This window comes from Mchenga conophoros, linkage group LG18, assembly GCF_057382185.1.
Source record: "Mchenga conophoros isolate Kocher_MC1m ecotype Shallow Benthic linkage group LG18, M_conophoros_male_GT1.1, whole genome shotgun sequence".
In the NCBI taxonomy this organism is placed as follows: domain Eukaryota; kingdom Metazoa; phylum Chordata; class Actinopteri; order Cichliformes; family Cichlidae; genus Mchenga; species Mchenga conophoros.
In genome coordinates, this window is record NC_140543.1 from 6,893,160 (window position 1) to 6,909,464 (window position 16,305).

The window sequence follows — 16,305 nt, forward strand, 5'->3', positions numbered from 1 at the left end:
GGTTAATTACTTCTCCTTGTTATCTGGTTATTCAAGAAACCCAATTAAAGTTCCAGTACAAAAGCCTCATAACTGGGTTAGAAATCCAGGTTGAGCTCTCTTTCTGAATATGAGAGTCCTGGCTAACGCCCTTTGCGACTCTTTTGTGGAATCAGTTGCTGTACGACGGGAACATGTTGCCACTTGCATCAAGGGAGCATGCTGGCAACCTGCTGTGTCATAAAAACACATTAAATAGCAGTGCCTTCAATAAAGTTTCTGTTTGCATTATTGGCTCTGTTGTTTCTGTGCAGCTGACCGGCTCATACTTACCAGATTATCTTGAGTAAGATAAGAAAGTTTCATAGTGTAAATAATGTGATTACTGTTCTGTACAGTTAGTCTGATTCATCTGAAGCTTTCATACATTTTTATCCCCCATCATAGAAAAACACACACACATGCTAGCATACACACGCTAGTATACAAACACCATGTTAGGCTAACAGCTGACATATATGATCTTGTCTAAATTTAAACACACTGCTTGAACTTCCTGTTGTCCAGATGCTACCTGTGTTCGTATCATTTTCTAGATAGAAATGACTGGTAACTGTGACATTAGCAGTAATACACATTCAAAAAGTGCAACATGTTCCAAGGACATTTACAGCAAGTGACATTTTACTACACAATTTATTTATTGTTCTTTCCTGACTGTTGGAAAAACTAAAAAGCAGAAACACAGGGAATTAAAACGGCTTGACTGTTTGTTTTGTGGTAATGAGTAAGAGGAAGTTCGCTGTTTGTCAGGAGTTTGTCAAATGTTATGATGACATTGATCTCTTTTATTAGCTCTTATAATGTAGACTTAATGTCTTGCAGCTAATTATTTGTTAGCATAAAGTAATGCCTGCAGTCAGTGCTGTGTGCGTTCACACGGGAAGCATCCGTATCGATTATATCGACTGAATTTAGAGCTCGGCTCCTTGGTCGTTCCCGTCTTTGAGGAGAAGATCTCAGAGAGACTCTTTATTGTTTCAGCATCTACATCGAGCTGCTTTGGGCTGCTCCCTTGTCACACATTTGATTTGGCAGTTTTACACCAGATGCCCGTCCTGATCTGACCCCCCTAAGGGGGATATGTTTCTCCAGCTGCAGTCAAACTAGCAACCTATCAAGAGTTATCTACTGCACTGTGGAAGCACATGATTTCAACATCTGGCTTCAACATCTGTATGAAATGAAAAACAAAAGTATACCGTTAAGAACTGTCATATAGTTGAAAATTGTCTGGTTTATTATTTGGAGAAAAAAGAATAAATCTGTGGTTTTGCTGAGATTATATTTGGGTATTGACTCATTCACATTTTTTAATTTTTATTAAAATGTTCACATTTAGTATGGCACAAAAAGCTTTTTTAAGCACTATAAAGCGTGAGTGCAGAGGGAATTTTTAATCATATTTCCTGAAAATTCTTAGACTTGCCGAACTCTGAAACCTTCAAAAACCCAGTCTAAACATGTTCTATCTTTCTGTGTCGTCACATTTTCATCAGGAAGCATTGAGGTTTTGAAAACACCAAATGGCCTTTTGCTTTGTTTTCTCATCTTCTAATTTTCTTGTTAATAAATCTAAGTCTAAATTGTAGTATTTGTCTGTTTTTCAGTTGCTGGACATCAATTGGACTGGGCTCACAAATATGTTGGACATTCCTGGTGTCAAGTAAGTACCTGCGGATAATTATTTATAAATAAAATCGGTGTGATTTTTGAGGGTGTCATGCAGTGTTACAGGCTGGATTGACAGTTATTTGCATTACGAAAGCAGGAGACATTCTATAAGTTCAGTTCAGTTCCAATAAACTGGAGAGACTGGCATCCCCACACTGCAGGGAAGGGTTTGTTATGGGAGAGCAAGATGGCTAAAGTCAAATAGAGAAGTTCGGTCTTCTGATTGAATTTTTTCAAAAGCAATGACTGTCACATGCAGCGATGAATCACAGAGCAATGACTGCTGTCCCACTGAGGCATCGTAATAGTGTCACTGGATGTTTGAGGCTATTTGTTTCACCTAAACTGTGTTATACTGGAACTATTCTGTCTCTCATGCACAAGCACGCAAACACGCACCTACCGTTCTCTTCCTGGTGGGGGCGTTGTCACCCACCATGATTCCAGAGTGTTTTGTGTAGCTCACATGCTGCCGCGGAAGTTGTTGAGCATGATAAATGTTTCATTCCTGTTTTAATGCCGTGTAAACTTTAATTCCTCGTCTAACATAAAAACCAGATGTGCATTATTATGACATATTGTGAGAATTGCTGGGCACGTTATTTGAGATGATTTAAGAGTCTGTGAGTTAAAGTTGGATGCTGTGGGAGCAGAGAGCGTCTAATCTGTAGTGAGAGGCAGAGAGATGGCTTACCCACCTTTAATAAAACCCAGTTGCTTTTCACTGCTGTGTTTTGTGAGAAGACTTGTTTTCCTTTTTGGTTTCCGTTCAAGAATATTTTCCTTATTCTGCTGAGCTCATGGAAATATTAATTGACCTGGACATGACGCAAAGATTTCAGCTTGCTTCCAGCTGCAGCAACTGCAAAATATTAGTGTTTAACACAAAAACAGGAGAAATCAGACCCTGAATCAGCTATTAGTTCCTTTAGAGTTGGATTGTTTATTAAAATAGCTGTGAAAACTCTTATTTTGCAAAACTGTGGGGGGAAAAGGCACAAATTAGAAGTGTAATTTGGGCAATTCAAAGCAAACTGCTTTTTTATGGGAAATGAAAAGTCTTGTAACACATAATCTTTTATTTAGTATTCATTCAAGATTCATGATTTCTCTTTTCCCAGCTGCCTGGAAGTATGAGCTGAAAACAGACACAACATCAAAGTCTGGCTGAACTAGGATCACTTAATTTTAAATCAGAAAATATCTCACTTTCGATGAGTTTCACCACGTTACAGTTTTGGAAGCTCAAACATGCTGATCACTCGGAATCACGTTAAAGAGACACGCAGCCCGAGCAGGCTCTCGGGCTCTGATGCTCAAACTATTACGTTAAAAGCAGGATCGCAGAATGGATTATAACCATTCATTTTCCTCTAAGTGTTGATATTTTTAGCTGTGTTATTATGAAAGGAGACCTGCCACAGACAGAGATGGGATGTTGGTTGGATTTGTGGGAAGATTTTCCAGACAGGAATTCTTTTTTGCATCTTTAGGGACACAGAGAAGTCTTTGGTTTCTAAGCTTTAGGTCTTTTATTCCATTTTAAAGGGAGCAAATGTGTTTGCCAGATCCAGCTGTGTGGTCATTTGTTCCCTTAGTTGAGTGAAATAGATGTTCAGCAGAAAAAGACACTGAAATCTTTATCACTACATGTGCTTCATTTTATGCTTGTCTTTTATGCCTACAATAACTTAACTTCAGAGAAGACCTTCAAGTTGTTGCTTTAACTCGTCTGCCAAAGTCGATGATACGTGATGAAACTTTATGTGAAAAGTGTCTCTGATGCATTAGAGGATTTTTATTTTATTTCCCCCTTAAAGTCAAAATGTAACAACAAACTTTGTCATTATTGACTTTTTCTGGTTTGTTTTGCCTTTAGCTGAAATTGAATTCACAGACGTGTTTAACCTTAGATGAAAGTAATTGTCAAAACTTCTTCTTATTTTAACTACCAATTTGTATTTTTTACAAGAGAATAATCGTCCTAAATGTTAACAAGGTTTATGTTAATGAATTTTACAGCCTGTGAGCTTCCTGCGGTTTGTGCTTTTACCTTTTGCAGCAGTGGAGAGAGCTCAGCTGAAAGCAAAGGCACATGAACATGCTTCATGTTTGTACAAATGTGAGCTGACAGCTTATTACATTAACCTCAGTCTAACACTAATAACAGTGATCAGTGATGCAGGTTATTAACCACTTCAGGTTAGTATTTAACCAGGCTTACACGAGGCTCTCGTGGCGCTTACACCACTTTTACGAAAACGGCATGAAGAGTTATTTTGACTTTTTTGACTTGTGAAGGCAACAAATATAAAACCACGTCGTGTTGGCAGAGAAACAGACAGCAGAGTCCAGCCCAGATCCTAAGACCCGAGCTCTAATTGTCTCGCGCTAACATTGTGGTGTGTTTGCTAGATGGCGTTTAAAGCATCTTCTGTTTAGTTCGGCTTCCAGGTTCTTGCTCTTGTCCGATGGTGTTGCCTTTTAACATCACTGTGCTATTAAACGTAAGTGTACAGTAAAGTGTATATAAAGGGCTGTTAGGAGCCTTTATGCTCTTGATGATTTGATAGTGGTGCAGCAATTTTTTTGTCACACAGTGTGAGAGTGCATCAAAGTGTGCTTCAGAGAGCCCAGTCTTTATAAAAGTCCATCCAGTTGTTGTTGGGATGTCAGTCTGCACCAGTGTGGGTTTTTTTTTTCCCCACTGACTTTTAAGTTCTTGAAGTTCGCTTCATTTAAAACCCTTTTTAGAGCCACAGCTCCCTGCCCTGCCTGCTGTTAGCACACTGCTAGCTGTGTTGTTACGCCTTCATTGGCATGTTGCTGCTGGCTGGTGGTTTACTATTTGTTGTCAGCAGAGAAACACTGTGGTTTCCAAATAACTCCACCCTGTGAAATGTAACTATCCTTGTTCAGCAAGTTCAAAGAAAGTGTGTGTGTGTTTGTGCACTTTTGTGTGTGCACGTGTGTGTGTGTGTGGTGATTGAGCTACAGACCTGCGATAGCCCCACCCACCTCTTCCTGTGCGTGAGGGCGCTCATATTTCCTCACTGAGTATTTGCATTTAGCCCCGAAACAGTAGGAAAACCTGAGGTCACCCCTAGCTCCTTCCTTTTTGAATAGCAGCATTAATGCCACACATACACACACACACACACACACAAACACACACAACGTTCAGTCTATTACCAAACCGAGCTCCTTTTATAGGGTTGATGGGATGTGTTGAAACTTCATTGAGTCTTTAAGCATGGGCCTGGCAGCAGAATTGCACCACTTAATCTCATCTGGAGACAGTTATGTAGTTAAGCAAGCAGCTCAGGAATCAGCGCGTCGACACTAAAATCAAGTTTGCGCTGATGTGAAATCCCAGAGTAAAGCTGACCCAGAATCAGCTGCTCCAGAGGATTAAGTCATCCCTTCTGAAAGCAGCCGATGCTGTTCCTTACACAGGATGCTGCTGCCACCTAGAGGAAAGAGGTCAAATATCAAAGGATGATCCATACACAGTATTTAGTTTGCTGTCAAATAGAGATCATTTTGGCTTAATACAGAGGAGGTGATTGAACTTTTACTATTCAGAAATTCAATAAGAACATGATTCCTCCAGAAACGGTGTCTTGATTACTCCTATCTTAGAACAGTTTTACCTGGAGGTAGTTGCCACCAAACAAATAATTCCTGCCAAGCAGTTGCAGCTCATTCAGAAGGCAGAGCCTTTCTGTCTGCTTGCTTCTGCACAGGAAAGATGGTTGTTTGTCTTCTATTTATTTGTTAGCTTTTTTGTCATCTTTGCATCTGAGGATTACTTCAGAATTTATGTTCTTCATAATCAGTGTGCCGTGTGCTTCTTATGGGTGTGGCTCAGATATGTGACAAACTGTATGGTCACCTGACTCTGTCACATATACTTAGACATACCACAGTACTGAATCTGTACACAAACAACAGCTGGCATTTACTGCTGTCTCAGTATACTTGTTGGCTGTTTCCATTCTGGATGGGTAAAGATCTGTTTTTCAGCCACTAAATGCATTTCTGGAACCAGAGGGAAGCATGCCTGAGCCCAGGGCCTCGCTTTGCACAGCTGGATATTTTAACACAATATAACATCAGTTTTAATGATTTCTTACATTTGTTCGTCATCTTCCCTCTCTCCTTCTCTCCCCGTCCATCACTCTGTCAGTGGGTTATGTGACAATCTACTGCAGGACATCATCTACAGCTACCTGGTGCTGCCAAACCGCATCAACATCCCGCTAGTGTCAGAGGCCCAGATGGCTAGACTGCGCTTTCCCATTCCCAAGGTAACACAATGCAGCCAAGTAAATTATAGCTGCTAAAAAAATATATAAATAAATAAATTAAACGGGTGAATAAATCTGTAATTTAGATGATTTCCTCAATGCCCTCAGAAGCTCTGATAATAATCTTTCTGTGTCCTCAGTGCATCCTGAGAATCCACTTCATCGAGGCTCAGGAACTGCTGCGTAAGGACAAGTTCCTGGGAGGGCTGGTCAAAGGGAAGTCGGATCCGTACGGAGTCATCAAGATTGGGACGGATCTCTATCAGAGCAAAGTCATCCGCGACACCGTAAACCCAAAGTGGAACGAAGTTTATGAGGTAAGCTTCAGAAGACGCTGCACGGAGTCACTGGTGACAAGATTAGAGTGTAATATTGTCCGATATCTTTTTTGTTTTGTAGGGTTGTTGTAACATATAACAGTATTTAATATGGAGGTTTTTTCAATCTCCTGATTCCGTTGAGTTTTTAATTAATAAAGGTAATATAATGGGTGCACATTTTCGGCTAAGAAAGCTGTTTCCGCTGGATTTTACATGTTATGCTGCCCCAACTGCACCATTAAAATACATAAACACATAACATGTAGTGACAAGATTTAATATTTAATTTTTAGATTTTAAAGAAACTAAAAATCAAGACTAAATGATGGGTTGGGTTTTTTTTGTTCTGCGCTTTAATATTTTGATCAAAAAAGAGACCAAAGATAAATCTGTCCATGAGTTTGGTTTTTTAGGATGTGATTTAAATATTTATCATGTTCATCTGGTTTGATTTGTGAGCCACCGAAACATATTTTATTTATCTGTTCCCTTCCCTTTGTCTTTGTGGAAGAGGTGAATGAGCAATAATGATGAATAAATGTTTCTCCTGACAGTAAGAAATTAGTAACTTCATCTAATTGGATGTAATCTGTTGTCTTGTTTTGATCTGGCACCAGCAGTGGACCTGCTCAGTACAAAGTCAATGTGTTTCCATGCAGTCTGCAGCCGCGCCTTCTCGTTTGTTTGTGTGTGTACTGTGTGTGCAGTATGTAGTAATGCAGTTTATTTTCAGGCCTTGGTGTATGATCACTCGGGGAGCAGTATGGAGATTGAACTGTTCGATGAAGACCCTGATCAGGACGACTTTCTGGGAAGGTAACGCTGCTTCTTAGGCTGGATTTTAGCTGAGTCACAGAAGACTGTTTTAAAACGACAGCTGTCAATTTAGCGTTTTACTTTTCTAATTATGTGATGGTTAAATAATTATTCATCTATCAAGTCAAATGCAAAAACAAATTCTTCTTTAGTGGCTAAAAATAAATAAATAAAAGTGTGGTGCTTTTTCTGTTTTTCTAACTTCTTTTTTTAAGTATATTTGTTATTTTTGAGGATGCCACCTTGGCTTGGAGAAAGCATAATGTTTAGATATTTTCAGCTTTATTTACTGTAGTATTAAGTTGATGACTGGCGTTCTAAATTGAAACACGCAATTCATATTTAAAGAAAACTTCTTTAAAAAATCTTATCAGTGTTTTTCTCACTAACTTTTACTGTTTGCTGTTTGATGTGATTCGTAACAGGTTTTCATCAAAGGACGAGGCCTCTGAAAGCAATCGCAGCTTTCAAACCGAATCCTTGGTGGCGTTTAATGAAAGCAGCGCTGCGTGTCTGAATTTCATTTCCCACCAGACTTCATTATTGCGCAGCGTCACGACACAGTGTGTCGTGTGCTGTGATGAGTCAGCTTCATTCTGAAACCCTCTGTGAAAATTTAATCAACAGAAGGCAAAAATAAGGAAATTCCATCAGCAGCTTATATTTATAACTAATTCATTTTTTTCCCTGTAAAAAATGCAAACACCCAGACAGTCTTTGATAAATGTGAATTGCTGATATTATTTAGGACTGGGCGTTTGGCAAAATGAGACATTTGAGGATATTACACTGCGATTTTAAATTTTATTTGTATTTAAATTCTTCATAACTTGTTTTTCCAGTCTTGCAATCAACATGGCCGAGCTCCAGAAGGAACAGAAGGTCGATGAGGTGTGTGCTGCATTCAATGCTTTTGGCACGCTGCTGGTTTAAAGTAACATTTCAGTCGTTTAATTATCCAGTTAGCAATTTTATTCACTTATCACATTAGACTTTAATGCTGTTTTCTTGTTTCTGCACATGCAAGTGGAAACTCTTGGGTTTTTCTTTTGCACTTTGTAATAATGTTATGTTTTTGTAAGTTTCAGTAGGACCCTGATGCACAGGCATATGATGTCATTTGTTGTGTTTTTGTTTGCTTTGCATTATCTGACATCACAATAGCCAATCAAACTTAATGATGTCAAACAAATAGATTGAACTAGTGAATTTAAGTTGCATTTTTTTAATTAAGAATTATTTTTATAACTTGCATCATTTTAAGTAATTCAATAAAAAGTAAATGAGTGATGATATTTGCTGTAATTACAATTTTGCTCTTCCTGAAATATAACAACAACTTTTCTTCACTTCAGTGGTTTCCATTGGAAGATGTGGCTACAGGGAAGTTACACCTCAAACTGGAGTGGCTGTCTCTGTTGTCCACCCCTGAAAGGCTGGACCAGGTACAGTCGCCAGAGGGAGCTTAAATCCAGCACTCCATTTACATTTTTAAACTCGCTATGTGAGATGTTGTCTTGCTTGGTTGGAACTTTAACTCTGCTTGAGCCTATCTTTGCGTTTTTCCTCCCAGATGCTGTCGGGCATCAGAGCAGATCGCAGTCAAGCCAGTGACGGCCTCTCGTCTGCGGTGCTCATTGTCTTCCTGGATTCGGCCAGAAACCTTCCGGTGAGTCGACCCGGCCGAACGTCGCACTCATGAACAGCAGCAGCGTTAATTTACTCAAACAGAAATTAAATCCTAAATGTATGGAGCTGAAAGACGAGGATGATTATGTTGATATAGCTGCTCTGTTCATTGATCTAAGCGTGTTAAAGCTCAATGAACCAGTGTTTGCAGTGTTTGCTGAGCTCTTAGTTCTTCACTGGGATTTTGTTTTTTCTGCAGTCTCTGAGATCAGTTTTATGTTTAATTTTTGCCTGTATCACTTCGGCCTCTTGCTTTTCTGCTTTCTGAACTTTTTTCTTGTTCTTCTCTCTGTCGTAATATCTGTTGTAATAACCTTAAGCTTTTCATATTTTTTGCAAGCACACAAGTAAAAATCAAGCTCTGAAAAGTTCATGTAAAAAGCTGAAGATTGAAAATTGCTTTGGAAGAGAAAAATTGTCTTTAAGTCAGAAGAGCAGAAGTGCTGCTCAGTACTGACTTCACCTCCAAAGCTCAGCAAAGAGTTTGAGGTGAATGGTTTATAATATTACTCAAGATCTCCATTAAAAAAATAAATTAAACTACATTTTATATTCTAAACATATTCAGCATATTTCCTTAATGTGGTAGTTTTACTTTGTCGTCCTACACAGAGAATACCATTTCAAATTCCCTGTACGGTGGAAACATACATGAACTCACTCGCTGTTTGTGACAGGTGGTAAAAAGCTAACTCTGTTAAGAACTGTTCATTTCTGACTTCTGTAGCACAGACCTGACCTTCCTCTTTTCAGCCTCCTCTTCTCTGCTTTTCCTCTTGCTTCCTCACCTCCTCTTCCCTCTGAAGAGTGTCTTCGAGGGGAACTTGGGCTCTGGCTACTTAAAAGAGAGGCGCGCGTCGGGCCTCGTGTTTTGCGAGAACACGGCTTCTCTCTATCGGAGCTTATTTGTGAGTCCGCTGGCAGTTTTCTGCATCCTGCAGTGTGAGAATGGCATGATTAGAGAGCTTCCTTGTTTGTTTGCCTGATGAGCATGGATCCCTACGTGTGCTTGGGTTAGATTCCCTAATATAATTATTGTTTGTTAAATTGTTGTTGATTGGTTTGACTGATTCCAAAGCTGAGGAACATGAGAAAAGGGTTTGGCTGGAAGATGATCAAAACCACAATGATGGTTTATATTTAAGGCCTGTCAAAAGCATCCTTCCTCCACCATTATTGTGTATTACAAGATATTAGTGGTCTCGCAGAATGAGTAGACTTATGGTACATTGTTTCTACTAATCAGGTTTCATGTTCTCTTCACCGCAGCTAATTCAGTGTCTCAACGGCTCATTTCCTCCTAAGAAGTAAGCCATGCTGATGTTTTTCTGTTTGGCTGCCGACACAGATTCCATTTTATCAGAGCAATTGAGTTTTACTGTAAAAGGGTAAACAAATCAATACTGCTCTGTGGATACTGTTAAAAGCTATTCAGTCTTACCATGTGTTCTGCAATGAGACAGCATAAAAAACAGAAAATAGTTTGAACCATTTCGATGTAGTCTTCTCGAACACATCAGACATCAAAAGTTTAAATTTATGTTCATTTCAGTGCTCACAGACTTGATTTAGTCCAAAAACAGGGGCAAAGTTACTGATCTCAGTTGTTTTGAAGTGTGTAAGGAGGAAGGCATGCATTTTGACCACTGTGAGATTTTTAGGTTAGGGAGGCTGAATTCTCTGTGGATTGCTTCCCTCCATCCTTCCTGTTTAAGCCCATTGTGTGTTCAGGTTTTCCCCTTCCCATGTGCCCACTCACTTCAACTCTGACATCACAGGCCAGAGCTCCACAAAAACCTGAAGCCAGTGTGATTATTTTTAAAGTAATGCACAGACTGTGTAATGGTGAATGCTAAGATGGCATTTAATTTATAGTAGACATACGTGTCTCTTTTCAAGGAATGATAATGTGAAATGTGAGAAGCTTCTTTTCATATGTTCCTGCTGAATTCAATCTTTTATCAATACAATGTGTAGGTGTGGCTGTAAACGATTTTTATTTTGGGTCAGTCCGTTCGGTGAGGCCTGAGTGTTTTGGGGAGATCTGAAGATGGCGCACTCAGAGTAGCCTTTAGCTGAATCATCTCATTCATCTAACTATTGACTTGACCTCAAGGGTTTGCCTCAGGGTCCTCCTGTTAAAATTCGTGAGGCGTCTTTTATCGGATTTTTATAGATAGTAATGGACCTCATTGGAAGAAATGGTTAATTATAGAATGAGGTATAAAAGATCTGAGAGGATAAACTTCAATGATCATAGGTTATCTGTCCTTGATATCAAGTATCTAACTGTTATTGCATACAAACAAAACTCAACAATAACCAGGTTTTATAAGATTGACCAGTAAAGGTATCAGCATGTGTATATCTGTTAGTTTAAATGCCAGATAAGCGCACACCCCTTGAGGGTTAGGGGGTTAGGGTTAGGGGGTAGTTACATCAAAGCCATTTTATTCCTACTGAACCTTCATATTTCTAACCCAAGCTCATCCCAGGGCGTAACATATTTATTCTGTCCATGGTTGGGCTGTTAAAGTCTCTCACTAATTCCCAAAACCTGACGCATGAAGGCCCACCCTGAGCGTAAACAAGCCATCAACATGATGTTCGATGACAGCCTTACAGTAGCATGTACAGCTACCCTTCCTTTTCCCCAACAATGCTTCTTCTGTCTAAATGAATTGGTTTCTGTCTTTGATGTAGTTGAAAGTTGAATAACAAGGATGCTACATTCTGTTTTGTTGCCATTTCACTCCATTCTGTTCTTGCTCAACACTGAAACACTTTTCATTGGGTTTGCTGTCCATGGTCTTAATATCATTGTTTTCGTTCCATTTAGAAATCTTTATATTTGTTCCCCAATCATTACTATATCACAAATCATCTGACTTTCATTTTTCTCTGACACCCATGTATTTTCTTGTCCATTGTATCCACTGACTCTTATCTAATGCTGTGGTATTTTCACTAGAGTCCAATCAATGTGTTTTGGCTGATATTTTTGCATAATAAATGAACTGTAGATCTAAACATCTTTTAGAATCCTCAATATTTCATTAAAACAGAAAAAGACGTGAGTTTTTAATATCCAAACTATTTAATAGTGTCTAAAAGTAATGTTATATCAACGCGGTTAATAAAAAGTTAAATGTTTTCATTCATCGGTGTATGTCAGCCTGAATTTGCTGTTGGTTGAGCTCTAGTTTTAACTTCATGTCACGGTTTAATTGGGGAATAACACTAACCATGTGATCATTCATGTTGTCTCTCTGTCTTTGTCACTGTGCGGTGCATCCTGATACATCTGGTGATGCCGATGGTGTTGATGTGCTGACACCAATCCTTCCTCCACCTCTTCCCGGCATGCTCCTCTTTTCCCAAATAACCTGGTGGTGTGTGTCTGTGTGTGTCTGTGTGTGCTGTTGTTCGCTCTCTCCTTCCTTGTCCCTGTGGGAAAATCAAAGCGCAATCCGTTAGAGTTCAACCAAGCGGGGCTGAGGAAGGGCTCGGTCAGTAAGGCCATCAAGGTAATGCCACGGCAACCAAGCACACCCATCCCGATCAGACACTGAGGGGAAATAATATAAAGGAAATACAGTATGCACAATGTGACCAAAAGTATGTGGACTCCAATGTTTTGTTTGAGAAAAGTGTCTTAATTGTTGTGAAATAAACAAAAGAGCTCGACAGATTGCCAGTGGATGTTGGAGTGTCTGTTTTGGAAAGTTACAGATATGGTTTCTCCGACTGTGGATGTTGATAAATTCGATGTCAGACATCAGTTTGGGGGATTTCTAAACAATTTTTTTTTATGTATGTAGCTTTAAGGTTGAGGGCAATGTTATGCTGAATAAGTGGAAAAAATGAATGCTGCCATTAAGTTAAAGAACGCTCGCATTAGTCAAAATAGCATTGTTATATTACTTACGGTCATGTTTATTTGCCGTGTGGCTCTGTTCTGTAACCTCTGGGCATTTCTGCCCCTACATTTGGCAACCATAAAGTCAGGGACCCGAGCAGCAAGATCCCCTCACCCACAACAGTTTGACATTGAAATGTAAGAAATGGTGAAGCTGGAGATGAGGTGGGTTACAGAGTGGCTTGCAGAAGCAGCATAATGACAATTCACCATGAGAGAATTGCAAACCAGCTGAGCCATAAGCTGATGCAAGCTGGCACGTAGATTTACTTTTATTTAAATCACGCCATATCACAACGTTGCTTCAAGGCACTTTGTATTAGGAGATAAAACCTCAGTAATCCGATGAACAACCACTTGGTGACACTGGGAAGGAAAAACTCCCTTTTAACAAGAAGAGACCTGAGCACAGGGAGATGGGGAAAAGCTGCTCTACTGGGATTTCTGCTGAAACTGAAGATAAAGGGTGTCCACATACTTTTGACCATGTAGTATATGAAGCCGTTAAGCACATTCAGGGAAAAACGTCTAAAACTTAAAATACTGATCTGAGTAGTCTGAATTTGTTTCTCAGTTTCCCGTTGCTACAAGTTTTGCTACTGATAGTTATTTTGTAGTTCTTCTAAAAGTCAGAAGTCACAGCTGATTTGTGGCGATACCCTTTACCAATCCTGTGGATACTGTTACTGATTTAGACACTCAAGACAACCTTTAGGGAAAGTTGTTGCAACCTTAAACAGTCAAGGAGTTTATTTGAAATGGTCAACCAAGCTCCAAGAATTGCATTTAAAATATTTACAGTGAGACTAACATGTCTGTTGTGATGGTTCACAGACCCACTATTAAGAGCTTTCACTGGAACTACTTTCGCCAGAAGAAAATAGTTCCTGTTTGAAGTGATTTGCAAAGAGGTCTGTGGGGATTTTCAGCAAAGACATGCTTCTTTTAAATATTTTAATGTTACTTTTATTGCTGTTCGCAGACTAAATAATCACATCAAACATCTAAAAATCTGGATTGTTGTATTAAAACTCATTAGGTCATGTTCGCATTAGGAAGTGCTGCTGTAGCATCCAGAGCAGCTTCACAACTGATCATGTTTCCTGTTTTTAAAACTCATTAACAAACTCCTCTCATCGTGTTTGTTGACTAAAACCGATTCTAACAGCGTGTGCTGTCAATAACAGCGTTGTTGTCTGAGCTACAGTTGAAATTTTTTTGGTTTCTAATCTTTTCTTTTACAATGATCTGGTGTGGTTTCTACACTAACTGGTTCTGGGCACTTTTACCTGTTGTCCTTTTTTTTTTTTTTTTAATTCCTTTCTTGAAAAGTCACAAAATGACACTGTGTGAGATAGAAATTAATTTAATCAGTGGAGTTCAGTGTCACTCCTTTTGTTTCAAACTGAAGTCCAAAGAAACACTCACTCTTGTTATATATAATGCTTGCATACCCAGTCCAATATTATTACTGTTTTTTTGTTTGTCCTGCTGTAGTCTGGTAAGAAGGTGACCAGTGATCCCAGCCCGTTTGTCCAGTTCAGAGTGGGACACAAGTCCTACGAGAGTAAGGTGAGAGCACGTAAAATCCACATTTGGTTGATTTATTAATTTCCCAAGATGCCAATTATGAAAATTGCAGCAATTTTTTGTACATAAAAGACTGATAAATGAATTGAATCAAAGCTTTAGTAAATGTAAATAAATGTACGTTCAGGCTGTGATTGGTTCACAGCACGTGAGCCCTGTACCTGTACACTTGCTTCTTGACTTTGAATGTATGATCCATCTTGGCTTGATACTTTCTTCTTCCCTTCCTTTCTGTCTGTTTCCAGACCAAGTATAAGACTCATGAACCGTTGTGGGAGGAAACCTTCACCTTCCTCATCCACAATCCCAAAGTCCAAGAGTTGGAGGTTGAGGTATGAAGACATTCAGCTGATTTTATAAACAGTTAAATGCTTATAAAATGGAATATATGAACTGTAACTTACATTATGCCTTAAAATAAAACTTCATCACACTTAATATTTCAGGTGAAGGATGAGAAGCACGATTGTTCACTGGGGACATTAACACTGCCCCTGACTCGCCTGCTGGAGGCAGAGGAGATGACGTTGAACCAGAGGTTCCCTCTGAGGAACTCTGGACCGAGCTGTACCCTCAAGATCAAAATGGCTCTGCGGGTAAAGGAGCAATGATTTTTTTTCCTTAAGGATGATTTTTTCAGATCTAAAATGATCCAAGCCAATTTCCTTTGAAGCCATAAAGCTCGCCAGAGACGATGCAGGTCCCACTCTGTGACTTGAGAATTTGGGTTTCTAGAGATTCTGATGAAGAAACGCATGTGATGATAGGCTAGGGGAGAGTCTTTGTACATACTGCTCCACTACCATGACGATGCATCGCATTGCTTCTATAAAACATCAAAAATTCAAACTCTTGACCTTATGTACAGTACTTTTTTGCCCCACTGTAATTCAGTGAAACAAATTCAATGAGTATTTTCACATTACATGTCTTGCTTCTGCATCACTTATTTATAAAGTGTTATTGTTAATGACATTTTAACCTTTTCTGAGGAATCATTTCAACTATGTACGAGTAATGATTTGGATTTTGAATTTCAGCACACTTTCTGCAGAACAGAAGGCAGTGCCTGCACAGGCCTCTGTTTACCCTCATAGGAAAGCTTATCAGCAGTTCTCAAGTGAATGCTAACAGTACTGCTTAACTAAACAGAAGATTTGAGACTGTAAGGCAGCAGTAACATTACCCATTTTTACATCATTAATATTAAAACTAGTTAACCACCTGGTGTCTCTCCAGAGTGGAAAACAGTCTATATGATGCTTTTCTTTTGTGATTAAGTTTACAGAAACCAAACATGCCACAGCGCACGTCTGTGTTGAAATCTTATTTGTAGGTAAACTGACATAAAGATCCACTGACTAACTTTTCCCTAGAACTCTTTCTCAAAACAAAAATATAGAAATGCCTTTCCCTAGGTTTGTTTTTTGTTGCTGTTTATGCCATTCAAAACTGTGAAAATAATTATTCTGATAATGATTTCAGGTGTTGAGTCTAGATAAGGGCACTTCAACAGCTTCAAACTCCACCCCGTCCTCAGTGCAGGTCCGCAAATCCGAGTCCTCCAACTCGACCCCACGGCCCTCTATCTCCTCAGAATCGCCCAAGCCTCCCGCCTCTACCTCAGACATTCCCAGATCATCCTCCGTGTCAGCCAAGGAGATGCTGAACAGGCAGAAAGAAGCTAAGGAGACTATGAGGACCCAGCAAAGCATGGACTTTGGGCAGGATGGCAGTGTAGGTGGAGGAGGGAAGAGCTTGGCGGAGACTGGGAGAAGCACCTCAAACCTGGCCATCTCAGGCTCCCAGCAGTACCTGGCCAGTGGCAAGGAGCCAACTCCCAGCATTGCTTCAGACATCTCCAACCCTTACGCTGCTCAGGAGCTGCAGCAAAGACTCGAGCAGTTTCACAAGTATCTATCAGTCTTTATCAATAGTTCCTAATATT

The 16,305-nt window shown here is 39.5% G+C and overlaps 1 protein-coding gene across 5 annotated transcripts in view; it reads left to right on the forward strand.

Moving 5' to 3' along the window:
• The window catches only part of esyt2a (extended synaptotagmin-like protein 2a), a 52,845-nt gene that overhangs the window by 31,326 nt on the left and 5,214 nt on the right, over positions 1-16,305 (forward strand). For 2 of the 5 annotated variants that reach the window (XM_085254013.1, XM_085254014.1), the window contains exons 8-20: positions 1,650-1,705; positions 5,903-6,023; positions 6,164-6,340; positions 7,077-7,159; positions 8,002-8,050; positions 8,515-8,604; positions 8,733-8,828; positions 9,655-9,756; positions 12,313-12,375; positions 14,265-14,339; positions 14,603-14,689; positions 14,804-14,953; positions 15,843-16,270. In XM_085254013.1, the coding sequence (XP_085110139.1) occupies positions 1,650-1,705; positions 5,903-6,023; positions 6,164-6,340; positions 7,077-7,159; positions 8,002-8,050; positions 8,515-8,604; positions 8,733-8,828; positions 9,655-9,756; positions 12,313-12,375; positions 14,265-14,339; positions 14,603-14,689; positions 14,804-14,953; positions 15,843-16,270 (1,577 nt within the window). The remainder of the gene's footprint in view (positions 1-1,649; positions 1,706-5,902; positions 6,024-6,163; positions 6,341-7,076; positions 7,160-8,001; positions 8,051-8,514; positions 8,605-8,732; positions 8,829-9,654; positions 9,757-12,312; positions 12,376-14,264; positions 14,340-14,602; positions 14,690-14,803; positions 14,954-15,842; positions 16,271-16,305) is intronic. The other 3 variants (XM_085254015.1, XM_085254016.1, XM_085254017.1) reach the window with 3 other exon arrangements.